This window comes from Macrosteles quadrilineatus, unplaced genomic scaffold, assembly GCF_028750875.1.
Source record: "Macrosteles quadrilineatus isolate MER2022 unplaced genomic scaffold, UCM_ALF_1.0 Scaffold_9__3_contigs__length_116548681, whole genome shotgun sequence".
In the NCBI taxonomy this organism is placed as follows: Eukaryota; Metazoa; Arthropoda; class Insecta; order Hemiptera; family Cicadellidae; genus Macrosteles; species Macrosteles quadrilineatus.
The window spans coordinates 32351744-32368607 of record NW_026542602.1 but is presented as its reverse complement, the minus strand read 5'-3'; the positions used below and the strand labels follow the sequence as shown (position 1 = coordinate 32368607).

At 32.5% G+C, this 16864-nt stretch overlaps 1 protein-coding gene across 1 annotated transcript; it reads left to right on the top strand.

Annotated features, from left to right (window-relative positions):
* Nucleotides 1-252: 252 nt before the first annotated feature.
* LOC129003043 (cytosolic Fe-S cluster assembly factor NUBP1 homolog) lies at nucleotides 253-16467 on the top strand. The gene is made up of 10 exons (XM_054431248.1): nucleotides 253-468; nucleotides 2428-2532; nucleotides 3607-3743; nucleotides 9343-9411; nucleotides 10331-10363; nucleotides 12552-12642; nucleotides 13164-13324; nucleotides 14021-14128; nucleotides 14695-14881; nucleotides 16321-16467. The coding sequence occupies exons 1-10, from the start codon at nucleotides 429-431 to the stop codon at nucleotides 16362-16364; spliced, it is 975 nt and encodes a 324-aa protein (XP_054287223.1). The 5' UTR covers nucleotides 253-428; the 3' UTR covers nucleotides 16365-16467.
* The last annotated feature ends 397 nt before the right edge of the window (nucleotides 16468-16864 follow it).

Sequence of the window (16864 nt, the reverse complement as noted above, 5' to 3'; positions counted from 1 at the left end):
AAATAAACAACACTGAATAATAAACAATTTAAAATCTGGCAGACATGCCGGTTTATCTATTTAGAGGCAGCTGTAGTATTTTACTTTACCCAAACCAAAAATAAACAGCTGATTTGATTTCCTGCTGCTGCATAGAGTAATACCAAGCAGCGAGAAGCAGAACAGAAATGATAACGCAAAGATATCGATCAGTTGTCTGGTCTGTGGTCTGTTTACTCTTTGTTTGTGTTCTCCAGGTTCTCTTCTCCTTTCTCTCTATTCTCACAATTTCACACAATCCTAACCCTAACCTCTCTTTCTTATTATTCAGTTTCAGTTATTTACACATTGCACAACACTACTGAACTAACCTCAATGCCATTCCAGTTAGTCCAAATCTATATTAAACTTATAGGGTAACATTAAGATTAATTTGATATTTTACAATTATGTCATCATTAGAAAGTCAACCTTCAAATGCTCCTGAACGTATGTATAACCTTATCAAAACAGTTAACTATGTATATAAATTAGGCTAGCTTTAGAGATAGGCCCTAGGCCCTATGCCTATTTTAAATACCGTAACTTAACATAGGTCTAGCCAATCCTAGACTAAATAGGCAGACATTAAGGCCAAAACAAGGGACACTCGGAGGGATAATCAATATTATTAACTAAGTTATATCAAATATAAAATTAAATTGTCATAACCTAACCTAGACTAACTTATCTACATATCTATCCTATCAGATATTGTTTTCACGAGATATAATATCAATTGTAAGTTATGTATCTGAATATGTACATTATAAGCAATAAGTTAGCGTCTTATAACTTACCCTATCCAAAGAGAAATCTTTTACAATGTTCTGCGGTGGCTAGGTTAGTTTAGTTTAGGCCTATTTAGTTTAGTTCAGTTGGGCAACTTAAGTTAACTTTGTTTAGTAGCTGTATGATAGGGGTACAGTTTCTTAACTGGGCTATGCTAATATCGATTGAAACTATCGATTCGATTAGTAAACCTTCATGCGATTTTTTCACCATCAGCAAGTTTGGTTCAAGGTTAGGTTAGGTTAAGATAGTTTAATTTGATAATAAATATATTTAAAAATATCGATTATTAATCAATATTTTCAATTCGATAGTTTCAATCGATATTAGCATAGCCCAGTTAAGAAACTGTACCCATATGATAATAGCCTACTTAACAAATAAGCTACATTCATTGAAATAAAAGTTTAACTTTTTGTTGTGGGATTTGATAAACACTTAAACTTTGTACTTTGCACTTTTTGTTGTACGTACTTAAAGACGGCAATTTTGTAAGTTAGGTTACTGGGTCCTCTTTTTTAAGTTATGACTCTATAAAAAGGTAAGCTAGGGCCTACTTTGTAAATTATATTTTGTTACTGTAGTAGGCCTAATTATCATAAACTAAACTGATCTAGCCTAAACTTTAACCCTTGAACTTAATATGTGTCAGCAAAAAAAATAGTAGGCCTACCTACTTTTGTATTTTAGTAATACGGAGGCCACTTATTTTAGAAGGATTTTTTTTTTAACGGAGACTAAAAATTACTTAATTGACATAATTGATAAGAAAATACTTTAATTAAATTAGGCTAAATGTCCAAATTTGACATAATTACAATTAGCGGCCTTTTAGTTGTGCCTCCCAGAAGACAGCGATATCGGCGAGCACATGTACTCCGCCAAGTAAGTATACAGCACGCTGCGGCGGTTATTTTAGGTTGGGTTATCATAAATAATGTTGTGAATCGAACGATACCAGATACCTAAGTCATCACTCAGGACACTGGCCCAGATACAGGCGAGGTGACAGGTGATGCGCGCACTCTGGTCAACGACCTGACCTTGGCCTACGTGGAGGGGATTTGGCGGGCAAAAGTATTTCTCATCTGGTATCTTCAAAATTGTACCCAGATTGCAAATGTTATGAATTAATTGCAAACTCATCCAAAATCAACAATTAATTAAGCATTGATTTTATTTAAGCATGTGAGGATGGCAGGTTGGGCTCTATGCAAACTCGTGGCTGTAACTTATGAAGTTACATAATCACTGTAATCATGTAATTGAAGTTAAATGTTGGATTAGGAAGGTAAATTGTAGGAAAGGGAACCGTGTTGTTTATTTATGTTAGGCCCTACATCCATACTGTTTTTTTGCTATTAGAATAACTTAGTGGGTTAACCCACAAGGTATAAAAATTTCTTTTATTTTTAAAATTGTTTTAAGTACACGCATTTTCAGTGTGTTGGTGAAAATAATTTTGTATTAGGCTATAAACTTACATAAATTTTTAAATTTGGAAAATGTTGGTAATCTTATGTCATGTTTTTTACCAGCTAACTCAGAGGCAAAATCAAACACTAATTGACATTTGACGTTCCAGGAATAGGAAATGAATTTCTAATTAATTTTCAGACTGTCCTGGAACCCAAAGTGAATCAGCTGGAAAGGCATCTGCTTGTCAAGGTTGTCCCAATCAGTCAATTTGCTCGTCCGGCGTTCCTAAAGGGCCTGATCCAGGTAATATTATATTTTATTTTTTGGGACTTCTATGTAATGATTAAATCTTAATAAGTTTTGATTGAGAATGATATGGTAAATGGACTATGGTGTTTAACTCCAATTTTACTGCCATCTCACTGCCAATTTTAGCCCTAATTATTTTAATATAGGCATTTACCCAACTTGTTTGCTTGACTATAAACAGTATCATCAATACATCTCAAATACTTTTGTATAAAAACCAGTATTATTAGTTTATTAGTATAGCATGTTCATCTATTTACACCTGACTCTGTACATTGTACTTTGAATGAATTAAATTTTTTCATCAATACATATAATTAATAAAAATAACATATGGTTCACAGTGACCTGTACGTGATAAAAGAGTCCTTGTTTGGCTGCAAAATCAAAATAAAAGTTCTTTTCACTTCACTCATAACTCATGAAAAAAAGTACAGAGTGACTTGGTAAAATAAGCATCAACATAAATTTGCATTTATTAATTAGTGAAGGGATCTGTTCCAACTTCCAGAGATTTAACAGCAATCACGGAGACATCGTCGTCGGAACTCAATGAGACTTACCCTAACCTACCTTATGGTTAACTGACTATGTATAACTGTAGGTCCCTTATTTTCCATTGGCTGTATGGGCTATTAATTAACAGCCTTGTCTAAGGAACATGTCGGCCTTAGTCACTAACAAAACTACAAGATGGCGCCACTCGTCCTACACTCATCTCCATTCATACTTAGCTTAAAATACCTACCTTCGTATGACCATTATTTCAAATTGAAGTATTAAAGTAGGTACCTATTAACTTAACTTGTTTAAATGATTGTGGGTTATGGTGATGATAAAAAAATAGTTTTATCTGGGGAAGCCTTATTATATCCCTACCAGTAGCCTACTAAGTTAATACCAATGCTCCACAAAATGTTTGGTTAATATATGAATTAATGATGAGTAACTTAAAATAGTCTTACCTTAAGAGAAAATCTTATTTATAAATACCGACTCAGTTAGCCAATTAATACATGGTAGTCTTGTATGATAACTAACTAACCGTGTATATGTTGGTGGTTGAAGGGGCAGAGTTGGTGAAGGCTCGGCTCGCCTCAGTCAGGTACAAGCTGCTAGTGTTGTCTGGCAAGGGAGGTGTTGGCAAAAGCACCTTCTCCTCCCTACTCACTCGATGTCTTGCTGCCAACGACCCCGACAGAAATGTGAGTGGTTCCTGTGTGATTGTACATTACTTATATGATAGGCCTACTCAAACCATAACGTTTGGTATCACCAACTCATGAATCTATATATATAATTCTGTAAGACCAAATTTTTACCAGAAAATTGTGGACGTCTGGTAAGTCGCAGAAAAGTGGGAGCGGTCTTAAATTAAAGGTCTTGACCCCAGGGACTCGGGAAAAATAGCAGAATTCCCATAAAGTTGCCAGAAAACAAGATATAACGTAAAATATCCACCATAAGAAATGCATGGGGACTGAAAAACGTCTGCATTCTATCAGCTGTTACTTATTTATTTGCAATGTTTACATTGATTCCGAAAGTCAATGTTGGTAAACAATGTTTCAAAATGAATTGTGTTTAATTTTTTGTTTTTCGTTTTTATAATGAGTGAACTAACTAGACAGGGTAGGGAAAGACATGCAAGACGTGGAAGAGTGTCCAGGAATTAAACAGACTTAAGAAATGCAAAAGAGAACGTCATGTAGGGCCTAACTGTGAAAGAAATCCAGAAGCTGTTTTACAACCTGTCTTTAGAAGAACGCTGGAAAATGAGTTGAGTGTTGCTTCTCACAATCTAGGTCCTCCTAAAGCACTTGCATGCATTGTGGCGCATTTCACTTCGCAGAGGAGGCCACAAATGGACATTTCAACGCATGTTGCCATAATGGACATGCCACAACCACAATTAAAGGACGAACTAAATGAACTGTTTTTACATGATTCGAACTTCATAAAAAACATGAGGCTAATAATAATAATAATAATAAGGCTTTACAACAGTGCAATGGCTTTTGCGTCGCTTTCCGCTACACAAAAAGATATTCCAGGAAATGGGCCTTACTGTCTTAAAATTCAGGGACAAATTCATAGATATATTTCAGACTTACTACCGCGAAATGGAAGAGTTGCCCTCATAATAATTAATAATAATATTAAACTTTACATTTGGTTCTCAAAATGGAAACTATAACAGAATTCGTAGGATTACAAAACAAATCTTCAATTTTAAACTAGAAAAGATGTGCAATGTTTGGCTGTATGATTTCAGCTCTGATTCGTCGTTCTCCGGGCTCAGGCTAAACCGTGTGCACGTTTCCATTTGTTAATATGTTGTGTTATTGATTTAATCATTATTTTACTTTTGTATTTCATTGACACATCAGAAGCAACTAATATACTACTCCAACGGAAGGAAACCCAAGATATAAAACAATAAACACTGTTAATTTTAAGTAACATACAATTGATAATTTTAAAAACATATTTCGATTATTTGTATTTTTATATATGGTTTTTTATTTTAGTCTAAATTAGGGGCTATGGCCCCTACAAGCCACTAGTTTTACATAAACATAAGTCAAGCTGCTATTTTTTATGATAGGCGTAGTTTAAAATAAACTTGCAGAATTAATTTTATTGAACTTGTTTTTTGCATTGTGACCATTAAAAGTAACAAGTAGGCCTACAGTTATTGAAAGTACACTGTTGAAAGATTTTTAAATTAACATTTTTTTTTAGCTAATTGGTTTGGACTACTTCCTATAAAAGACTGTCAATAAAGAACTTTTAAACTGTTTAAGCAATTTCTTACAAAAAGTGAAGTATATATCCTGTAAATAAAGCAACATTTTCTAAGGTAGAAGATGTTATGGAGATAAATTACTAAAAACACTATTTGAGAGTAGGCCTAATTAGACTAAAAAAATACAGGTAGCCTACCTTGTAAAATCAACAATATTTAAATATGCAATTGACTTAAATGTAAACTATATTCTATTTTCAACATGCTGTTTTAATTGACACAGGTATTCAGATAGATTGAAACGTATTGTTGTTATTTTTTGAACCGTTGAAAACTTGGCTCTGTCACCAATTTAAAACAAATGATGACCAATTAAAAAAAAAAAAAAAAAAAAAAAATGAGTACCATACAGAAAGCTATAATAGGTTGTGACACAAAGCATTATTTGATAAATGGGTAAGTTTATATAAATCACACCTCTTATACCGGTTTCATTCTTCCATAAACAATATTTTGCCTACTTATGTAGCGTATATAGTCAATGGTACAGGATAGAGCAAATGCACTTGTGAAGTGTTATCGCTTCCACAATATTCAGATGAGTACTAAAACACAATAACTAATCAAACATAAATCAACTTTCATACCAATAATCAGGCTTATCCTAAAAAGCAAAATTATCGTTTTTGCATCTATAGGCTATAACTAAATGAAAAATGGCATACAGTGTTAAGTTGGTAATACTCCTATTTAATATTAAAATAATATGCATACGGTATGCATTTTGCTCTAAGTTGTGTAACATTTGAACCTATCACACATGTAAACAAAACTTTACTGTAGTCAGTTATAATTTTAGAATGTTTAAACTGTTATATATAAGGCTAGCTAGATACAGCCATTTTTGTAGAAAAATAATTTGATTTGATATATTTAAGCTTCATAAACATCCTTTACTGAGTGAAACCAATTTAGTATTTAAGTAGGCCTATTTTTATTATTTCTGTTATCATTGACAATCAAACGTTAGTATTTCTAATCTTTTATATATCTCTTTCTTAAATACCCTGTAACTTTTAGTTGCAAAAAATATCTTTTAAACAGTGAAAGTTTGTTTATATAATATTTAGGCCTCTGGTAATTTAAATAACAAATTTTAAACAATTAACTTATAAAAGAAAATTTTTGAGAGTAATACATCCTGTATTATCTGAATTGTGTAGGTGCAAGTTATTTATTTCTAAAGGTAGCCTAGTACCAACCACAGCAGTTGTAGTAGGTGAAGTTGGCGTAAGTAAGATGTGGAGTAGTGTGACAGAGTCAGAGGTACAGTGCCTACCCGTGCCAAGACTCCGTATTGATCATTCTGTAAGCCTACCTTGTCCTTCTGAATTGCTAATTCCCCTCCCATGCCGCAGAATCATACATCTCTCTTTTTGTGATGCAAAGTAGGCAAAAGTTGGGAAAATGCTTAAGTTGAAATGAGATTAAGTGAGATTTTTTCAGTACTAGGCCTATAATAAATCTGTTCAGTAAAAAGTTTAAATTTGGTTCACATGACTGAATTTATTTATATACAGGGTGTCCCGGAACTCTCTACCAATATTTTAGGGCATTGTTCCTGGGTAGTTAACATACCTAAATATCATATTTAAATTGTCCGGAAGTCCTTAGTTACTCACACAGCCGCCATTTTGTTTTTTTAAGTTATTAATTTTTTTCTAGGGAATGGTAAAAAATACGAAATTGAAACTTTGCACAAACATTTATGACAACTAGACAAAGCTACCAAAAAATTATGAAGATTTTTGAAATTCATAAAACAAAATGGCGGCCATTTTAAATTTTGTTTCTTAAATAACTCGAAAACCGTTGATTTTACAAAAATTTTACAAGAATAACTTTTTTAAAACAATTTTATTACAAATCGATTGACACCTTAATTTTGAAGATTGGACAAGTATTAACTGAGATATGGTAGTTTTAGTGATACGTGACCGCTTTCAGCATGCGCTGCAACTAACCTCCAGTGGTTACGTATCACTAAAACTACCATATCTCAGTTAATACTTGTCCAATCTTCAAAATTAAGGTGTCAATCGATTTGTAATAAAATTGCCTTAAAAAAGTTATTCTTGTAAAGTTTTTGTAAAATCAACGGTTTTCAAGTTATTTAAGAAACAAAATTTAAAATGGCCGCCATTTTGTTTTATGAATTTCAAAAATCGTCATAATTTTTTGGTAGCTTTGTCTAGTTGTCATAAATATTTGTGCAAAGTTTCAATTTCGTATGTTTCACCATTCCTTAGAACAAAATTAATAACTTAAAAAAACAAAATGGCGGCTGTGTGAGTAACTAAGGACTTCCGGACAATTTAAATATGATATTTAGGTATGTTAACTACCAAGGAACAATGTCCTAAAATATTGGTAGAGAGTTCCGGGACACCCTGTATATAAGTTGTAAAAAAGTATTTTGAAAAATTTGCTCCAAGCAGAAAACTATTGATGGTTTTCTAAACATTTACGATGGAGAAAAACATGTTTGGGCCTTGTTGTTATTGAAAATAATTTCATCCTGACGAGTGTATTGACTCTTTTTAGCAAAAGATATCTCCTATAGAAAAGTCTATCGTTAGTTAGTTGAAAGTGCTAAGTAAGAATAATGAACACAAACTTAAAAAAATACTGTTGTCTGATTAGCTTAGTTGGTTTTAAATGTCTGTATTAAAAAATGGGACACTTTAAAAGACAGGAACAGATTTCAAAACTAACACAAGCTATGTTTTAAGTGAATACTCAGATTTTTCAAATACATTTAGTTTAGGAGGATGTGTTTCATTTCAATATTTCATACAATATTCATAGCATCAGGTCTATTGTAATTGTTTGAAAAGAACAAACAATGTGATTTAATTTGTCACCGTTGAATTAACCTTATAAACAAAAATACACAATTTTACATAATTATATTATATAATATGTTGGATAAATTAAAATAAAACCTAGTTGAACAATGTTTTTCGGTGGTTATTGTTCAATACTGCTCTTTGTATTTTGACAATTATTGTGTTAATATATTTGTACAATAATTAATACAATATCTTTGTTATTAATGCATTAGATTTTCTCACCCAAAGATGTTGTTAAATATTTATTTAGCACATTTAAACATGTAGCCTACAGAATGTTTTTGGCAGAAGTCATGCAGGCATATGACGTTGTGAAGGTTCCCAGAGATCTGGAAGGCTATACCATTGATAGTTCTCACGCAACTCCTACCCCTATCAATCTTGTAACGGGTTTTGCCGAGCAAAAACAATAAGGGCTCCCCCTCTGTCACAAGTAATTTGTAATCTTTCTGTCAAAACTTTTGTAGCCTGTACAACTTATGCTTGCAAGTCCTTATCCTCTATGTTGATCATGTTAATTTTTTAATTCATGTTATTTTTTATTTGAATCATTAGCAAGTTTTTCTGTACTTTATTTGTATTTATTTTAACTGACAATTTTTTTTTGTCCTAGAATGCTAGGCACGAGCCTGGGATTGTTTTTCACATTACTTCAGGCTAGACCTAGGGGTTGCGGCATTATCACTTAGATAAAATCCATTGGTGATTTGACGGGATTTGAATCCGGGACCCCAGGAACCGAAGTCTCACACTCTAACCACTAGACCAGCTCGCTCCCCAACTGGACAACTATTAACACAATCTTTCCAATTATTCATTGGATAATATGTGTAGATTTAAATTTTTGTACCAAATTTAATCAAAATTCAATGATTTTTATTTGAGCTATCAAGTTTGAGTTACCGTATCTAGATATATAAATTTGAACGGATGTTTTTGTCCACTTATCAAAACAAAAAAGTAAAATGTGGTCCTGGATCTAGATCTTATGATTAACCTACGGTAATAGCTTATTTCATATATGGTAAGTTTGCTAAAACTCATCAAAATTCCTCATGAAACATAAATTTAATAATTGATTTATTATAATGAATATTTTGATATCTAAATAGTTTCACTAATTTAAATGTGATATTGCTGCAGGTAGCGTTGCTAGATTTAGATGTGTGTGGCCCGTCGGTGCCACGGATTATGGGAGCCGTCGGTGAAGAGGTGAGTAGCTTACATTAATTTAAATAAACTAAGTTTCATTTCTTCAGCTTACACAATGATGATTACAACTATCCCATGTGTAGTGCTACTGACTAAAACCGTAGATTAAACATTTACGCTCTTAGTGATTTGTCATCCTTATGAATCAGCTGAAGACAGTTTTATATTAGTTCCATCCACCATCCGGTGCCGCTAGGGGCGTGTTCTTGTGTACATTTTGTTTCTTGTTTTTAACCTCGTTAGCTCGTTTTAGCTCGTCCCCTGGTTTTGTTAACAAAAACGTAAAGCATTAATAAACTAATGCTTTTGATTACTTTATACTGTACTTGTTTTCGATCCTTTATTTATTAATGGATACACCGTTTTTACAAGAAAATACAGAGTGCATGTCTTTGTGACAAATTAAAATCATCTTTATTTATAGCATGTACAAGATGTACAATAAATAGTGTCAAGCTAATAGTTACTATGTACAAATACTTAACCTAAAAAAAAAATATAGAAAATAAAACTATCTATAGCTATTTACGTTCATAAACAGTTCACCTATAAAGTAGATGGGCCTTTCTATCAAAAATGTTTTGAGTTTACGTCTAAACTTTTTATTATAATTTATATCTTTTAATTCTTTGGTATTATCATTGACTATTGGATACTGAAGTAGATGTCTCACCTATATGGACCAGCTGTAGCCAATTGTTTGTTAAATTGTTAAAAAAGAACGTAGTTGTGTGAGCCAGTCACAGAATGCGCTAGTGACTAAAACTCTATTTTCTACCTTGTATTTTCTTGCTGGCTAAGTTCATACCAGTTGCTATAGCTCACCAGCAAAATTTTAAGAACAAGACATTTATTCTAACAGAGATCTATACAAGGCTGTAATAGTCACCTGAATAATAGAGATGTAATGTTTGTTTAGGTTCATCAAAGTGGCTCTGGATGGTCGCCTGTGGTAAGCAGATAGAATACTTCTGTATTTTCTTTGGTTGCTTTATTTAACAAGCAAATGTTATGTCCCTAGTTTATAATAAAGCAATTATTAGCTTTTTACAGTCTAGTAGAATTAAAATGCAAAAAGCCTGCTGCATTGCAAGATCGTTTTTATTTATTACAAATAAATTTAGGCTGTTAAATGGGTATCTTTCTTGTCAATGCAGGTGATTTAAGCAACTCAATTGTTTTTTAATCCCATTATACCACAATTTTGTTTTGCCACACCCAACCTAAATTTTCTCTCCTAGTTTGATTAATAATCAGCGTGTCACACCCATATTTAGGTAGTTGCATCACAAGTCATGTCCATACTAAGATCATACCGTTGATTAGATTGTGACTGACCACTCAATAACTTCAGACTTTCCCTGTACTGTTTACTTTAACCAGTGATGTATATTTTTCCTCTAAGTTAGTTACTGTTCAAACAATACTGATCCTCAAGCACTAAAATAGGTAAAGGAATAATATTGTGGTTTGTTTAAAAATATTTCTGCTCTATTATGACTCATCTGCAGATCTAAGTGCCTGGTGAGACACTGAGAAGGCTTAGGACTTCCAAAGCAAGATCTGAAAACTATTGCTACTCCTGCAGTCATGTTGCTAGGATTGTAAAGGTCTGCAGAAATATTGTGGACGAAGCCTAACATTTTTTTGTAACGATGATGGTGAAAACGTTTGCAATGTGTGCATTAATATTATTGCTATGGTGGGAGAGCTGCTGTCTGACTAGCTGTGTGTTTCCACCCAGCACCTATTTTATCACAATTTGATTCTGCTGTGAATATACAAGCCAATATACAAAACACAACTGTTTTTAAAACGTTTTTATTAGCTCGCTTTCTTGTCCGGTACTAATTTTGAAATCAATTTTATACTAACTTCCCGACGAGCTAGAGACTTGAAACTTGAAACATGGCTCACAAATGGAAGACAATGCAATGATATATCATTTAATTTTCATATTTCCCTTGGGCTACGCCCCATGGGCTTGTTTTAATTAAATCGCTTTCTTGCAAATTTTGATACTTCCCGATGAGCTAGAGACTTGAAATTTGAAACATAGCTCATAAATGGATGACGATGCAATATTATATCATTTAATTTTCATATTTCCCTTGGGCTACGCCCCAAGGGCTTGTTTTTATTAGCTCGCTTTCCTGCAAATTTTGATATCAATTTTAAACGAAGTTTCCGATGAGCTAGAGACTTGAAACTTGAAACATAGCTCACAAATGGATGACAATGCAATATTATATAATTTAATTTTCATATTTCCCTTGGGCTACGCCCCTTTGGCTTCCAAATTTTCCATGTTTACATTTTAAAAGAATGTAAACATATAAATTAATTTAAGTCAGCTGTAAATACTTAAATTTGACAGTTAGAAGAGCAGAGGTTTAGAGGTACAGGTTCTGCTCCCGAGATATTCTAAAAATATAAAACAATCATTTCAAAGTAAAGATAAAACATCTGATTACAGATAATAAGGTTTTGGGTTTTGGTTATGCTTTAAGAGGCTATATAAAATAGATTTAACATATTTACACATTAAAGACTAAAAACAAGATAATAATTTATAAATAAAAATACTTTTTAAAAATAACACGTTTTTAAACGCACTAAAAAGTATAAAATAATTTATAAAATGTTGAAAGAATAAATACTTGTAAGATTTAAAACGAAAAACGTGGGGCGCGTGCAATATATCATAATAGTTCAATTAATAGGTGAAGTTAATTGTAAATCAGCATGCGCCCCACGTTTTTCGTTTTAAATCTTACAAGTATTTATTCTCTCAACATTTTATAAATTATTTTATACTTTTTAGTGCGTTTAAAAACGTGTTATTTTTAAAAAGTATTTTTATTTATAAATTATTGTCTCTTACATTTAATTGTAGACCATTCCTGATGAAATGGAACTGCTTGAGCTAATGGGTGTTGAGTCTTGTTTTTTTCTGAACATGATTTGTTACCTAATGCAGGTTGTTCTGATGAGGTGTTTATATTTTTTCCAATGATTTGTCTGCCAAATAATAAGTAATTTTTACTGTTTTAGTCAGGTTATAATATTGTGATAATGTGTTCACAAATAACTCATTGATAGTAAATTCTATCTACAACAATTGCCATCATGATTTTCAGTTTGTGGAGGACAACTTGTGTGTGATGTCTATCGGCTTCTTGTTGGCATCGGCAGACGACGCTGTCATCTGGCGAGGACCCAAGAAAAATGGTGAGGACCTGTAATGTATTCAAGATTGTTGTTACTGATAATTAACTCTTTTGGATATTGAGTATAACTACAATGAGTAAACAGTATTGTTTGATCCTTCTCTCAACCCTGGATTTTACATATTTTCTTTGTTAAAAGCGTACTGGTACTTTGCTACTAAGCATTACGTCGTCATCAGTCCCGAGCTAATAAAATCTATTACGTGACAGCGCCTAGACAGATGTGTAGAAGCAGACGATTGTCAGCGCAAGTGGTGATGTCATCCTCGAGCTATTGATCAATAAATCATTATTCTGTTTTTTTTTTGCCAAATAAACTGTGAGGTCTCAAACCAATGTGGGAATCTACTTCAGAATAAAAAGGGCTGAAACAGTTGAATATTCATACAATGATTTTTTGTATACTAGGATTAAGAAATACAATATTTTTGTAATCTTCTAGTTATTTATTTGGTAAATATTGTCTAATAGTGAACAATACTTAATACTTTATTATAATTTTGTGTCTGATGTAATTTCTAGGTATGATCAGACAGTTCCTCAGTGAGGTGGACTGGGGTGACAGTGTGGACTACCTAGTGCTGGACACTCCCCCGGGAACATCAGATGAACACCTGTCAGCAGCTACATACCTCAAGACATGTCCTGGCCTGGCTGCCATCATAGTCACCACACCTCAGGAGGTACAGCCAAGCAACCTAGCTCAAATCTTACACCTTTACTTCATCCTCTAGCTGGTTCCAACCCCTATGTGACAATTTATTATATGTGGAGGAAATTCTACACTCTTACCAAGTATGAATCAAGTTCTATGATGTGATTTCTGTGGTCTTGGGTGCCAACGACGTGAATGGAGTATTACGACATAGAAAATATGCTAAAGAGATGGTTGGAATTAGAGTTGGTCATAAATATTTTAACGATGTTTGGCACAGTGTATGCTAGCTGTGGTCACTCATCAGTCTTGTAAGTTAGTGACTAAAGTTAAAGGAGATGTGGGATTACTGAACTGTTAGGGGAGGTCTCTATAAGACTACCATGACAATCAGCAATGTTTAATCAACATCTGACAAAACTTATGTACACCTGCTTCCAGCCTTGTTGTGCAAATGTGAATGGCCTTCTGCAAACTCCCCAAGCCACCTATGCACAATTTTTATGTCTAAACACGTATCTGTGTACATTTTGTCAACTGGGAATGAATTTCAATAGGAGTTGAGCCCAACCCTACAGAAACCCCATATACTTTACAAAAACCTACTACTTAATGTTAATACAGAAGAATAAAGCTTGTACTTAACATATTTATTTGCACCTTGCTGATCATAAAAATTATGCAATAACACTATTTTGCTAATAAATTATGATTTAAATTTCAGGTTTCACTATTAGATGTAAGGAAGGAAATCGACTTTTGCCGAAAAGTCAACATCCCAGTGTTGGGAGTCGTGGAAAATATGAGTGCCTTTGTCTGTCCCAAATGCAAGGTAATATTATCTAATAGCTATTTTGTTTTTGTGAATTCAAACGGTATATTTATTATTTAACAGGTTTACCAATATGTGAATCTAGTATAGAAAGAGCATTTAGTTATTGTCATTTGTTTTGATGGCAAGATACTTTAATATTAGTTAAAACACAAGATAACAAAGTAGATAAATTACCCTTTTAGGTTCAGATTCAAACTATCAATCTTTCCTTGTTTTTCAATAGAAAATAAGAAGACTTGCTCTACACATCGGTTTCAAATTGGTTTTTCAATGGCATTTGAATAGTTTATTTGAAAAAAAAAAATAAAATATTGGTTTAAAAAATGCCCATTGATACATAATTTTGATTAATCCGTTTTCGATGGAGTACCAGATTGAAAACATCACATCTTACATCTTAGGAAAGAGTAGCCGGATTTTAGAAGGGACAATCACGTTTAATTTTCTTCAATAAAAAATTTCTTAGCTTTTCGCTCCGAAATCATAATCATAATTTCAGAATTTTTTGAATGACCCTAGTGTGTTGTAGTGCCAATGATGCTACAATGTTTGCAATGGTTTAGGTACACTCCAGTATATTCCCTGCTGACAGTGGGGGAGCCGCACAGATGTGTGTAGACCTAGGAGTGCCCTTGTTAGGACAAATGCCACTAGATCCTATGTTGGCCAGGTGTTGTGACGAGGGTCGAGACTTCCTGTCAGAGATGCCTGAATCTCCTGCTGTAGCAGCGCTCAAGCAGATCGTCAACAGTGAGTATCACTATTTAGATTACAACTTGTGTTAAAAATAAATTATTCGTGATAGTGTTCAAAATCGTATTAGTAGTAAAGTGGTTATAGTATCCATCTTCAAATTTTAAGGCTGATTCCAAGCGAGATAGATTTTATATTCAACTCATAGACTATGCCATTGTTATTTGGCTATGAGCTGTACTATCAAAGATTGATGTTAGATGGTAAAAACAAAGGTTTCAACTGTTTTTTCTCTAAATGATTTGGACTGATCCTTTTTTTTTTAATTATTATACATGAAACTTTAAGAAGTTCACTAACTATAATGAGAAATTATTTATGGGCCGATGGCAAACACCTAAATTAATCAGTGTTGTTTTTAGCTGTTATAAATTATTGAATATTTTAAGTGTATTTCTTTGTCATTGGAAATCCAGTTTTTTAAGGTTTATCTATTTATTTTTATTAAAAAATTCTTTTCTTTACTAAAATTAATTAAAAAATTACCTAGTGTTTATTAAAATTTCAACATCGTTCATTAACCATGTGATGCGCATACTACAAAATTAAAAACAGTTTATATAGCATTGAAGTAAAAATTTGCAAACTTTTAAGTCTGCAATTTTGTTTAATGAAAAGAATCTTACTGTCCAGGAATCTATGCTGATACCTATATTGCAACAACAGGAAAACTGAAAACTTAGAAAATAGTATTTGACAAGGGTTCAGACTAATAATATGTGTCAAAATCCATTTTGTTTCCTTGTAAATTGTGGTATATTGACACACCACTATAGAACAAATAAATACCTGTCATGGTAATGTTTACTTTTTAGGATTAACAATTCTATAAGCTATGAAAATTGCTTTATCATCATACTGCAGCAAATCAGCCGTTTTTAATGCATGCATTGCGGGTCTAAAGTAGCATTTTTAGTGTCTAGGGAGTAAAAATTAGCTGTTGTACATTTTAACTGCGGCAATTGTATTGATCAAAATTATTTATCAATTGATTTATTAGGTAAGATTTGAGCCTATTGTTGTTGATTGCTCGACATATAGATGGTATAATGTACTGTAACATTATCAAAATAGAATACACAAAATGATTGAATCACTTACTAAACAGCTGCTTATTTGCATTAGCAGAATTAAAAACAAGCTGGAAGTCATTTTGAGAGGTTATCTTTACAAATTATTTCGTTTTCTAGCTTTGTTTGTTAATTAATGATGCATTATGACAAAAAGTATAGTTCACCACACGCGCAAAAAGTGACCTTTTAACCCTCGCTCATTTTCCAACCCCGACTTCGCCTAGATCGTAAAACTTAACTTCGGGTCATAAAGAGTCGAAATATACTATTTTGTTCTTGAATAATTAGTACTATTTATTGAAGCTACTTAGCATGTTCATCAGTTGTTGCTCTGTTTTGACACAATGTTTATGTCTGTCACAGAGGTGGTACTTAGTTGTGAAGAGACAACATTGATATCAACGTGAAGTCTCCTTTCTACAGCTAGCTCAAGTAATAGATTACTTTTTAGGGATTAATTTTTTGTAATATAGGCCTATACATTTATTGAAAATTATACACTATTAAATATAAGAAGTGTGATTTTTTCCCTAGTAGCTTTAGTCATAACTTCCAAACATGCACCATAAAGTTTTGAGTAAGATTAAGCTTATACATTTTTTTTTACATTAAATTATTTAATTCTGAACTTATAATTTACCGTTTATTGTACTTGCCAGATTAATTAACTAATAATGTTATTTTTTTATTCCATCCCAAAACATTTTATTTTTGTTGTAACAAAAGTTAAAAAAATTAATTTGATCCTTAAATACTTAACGTTAAAATAGCTGACAAATTATTTTGTTGAAGCTAATTTGAAAAATACCAACTTAAATCAAAAATATAATACATAGACAGTGTATAAAATCACTTTCAAATCAAGCCATTGTTTGCTTTTACAAAGAGACTGATACTGTAGTTATTG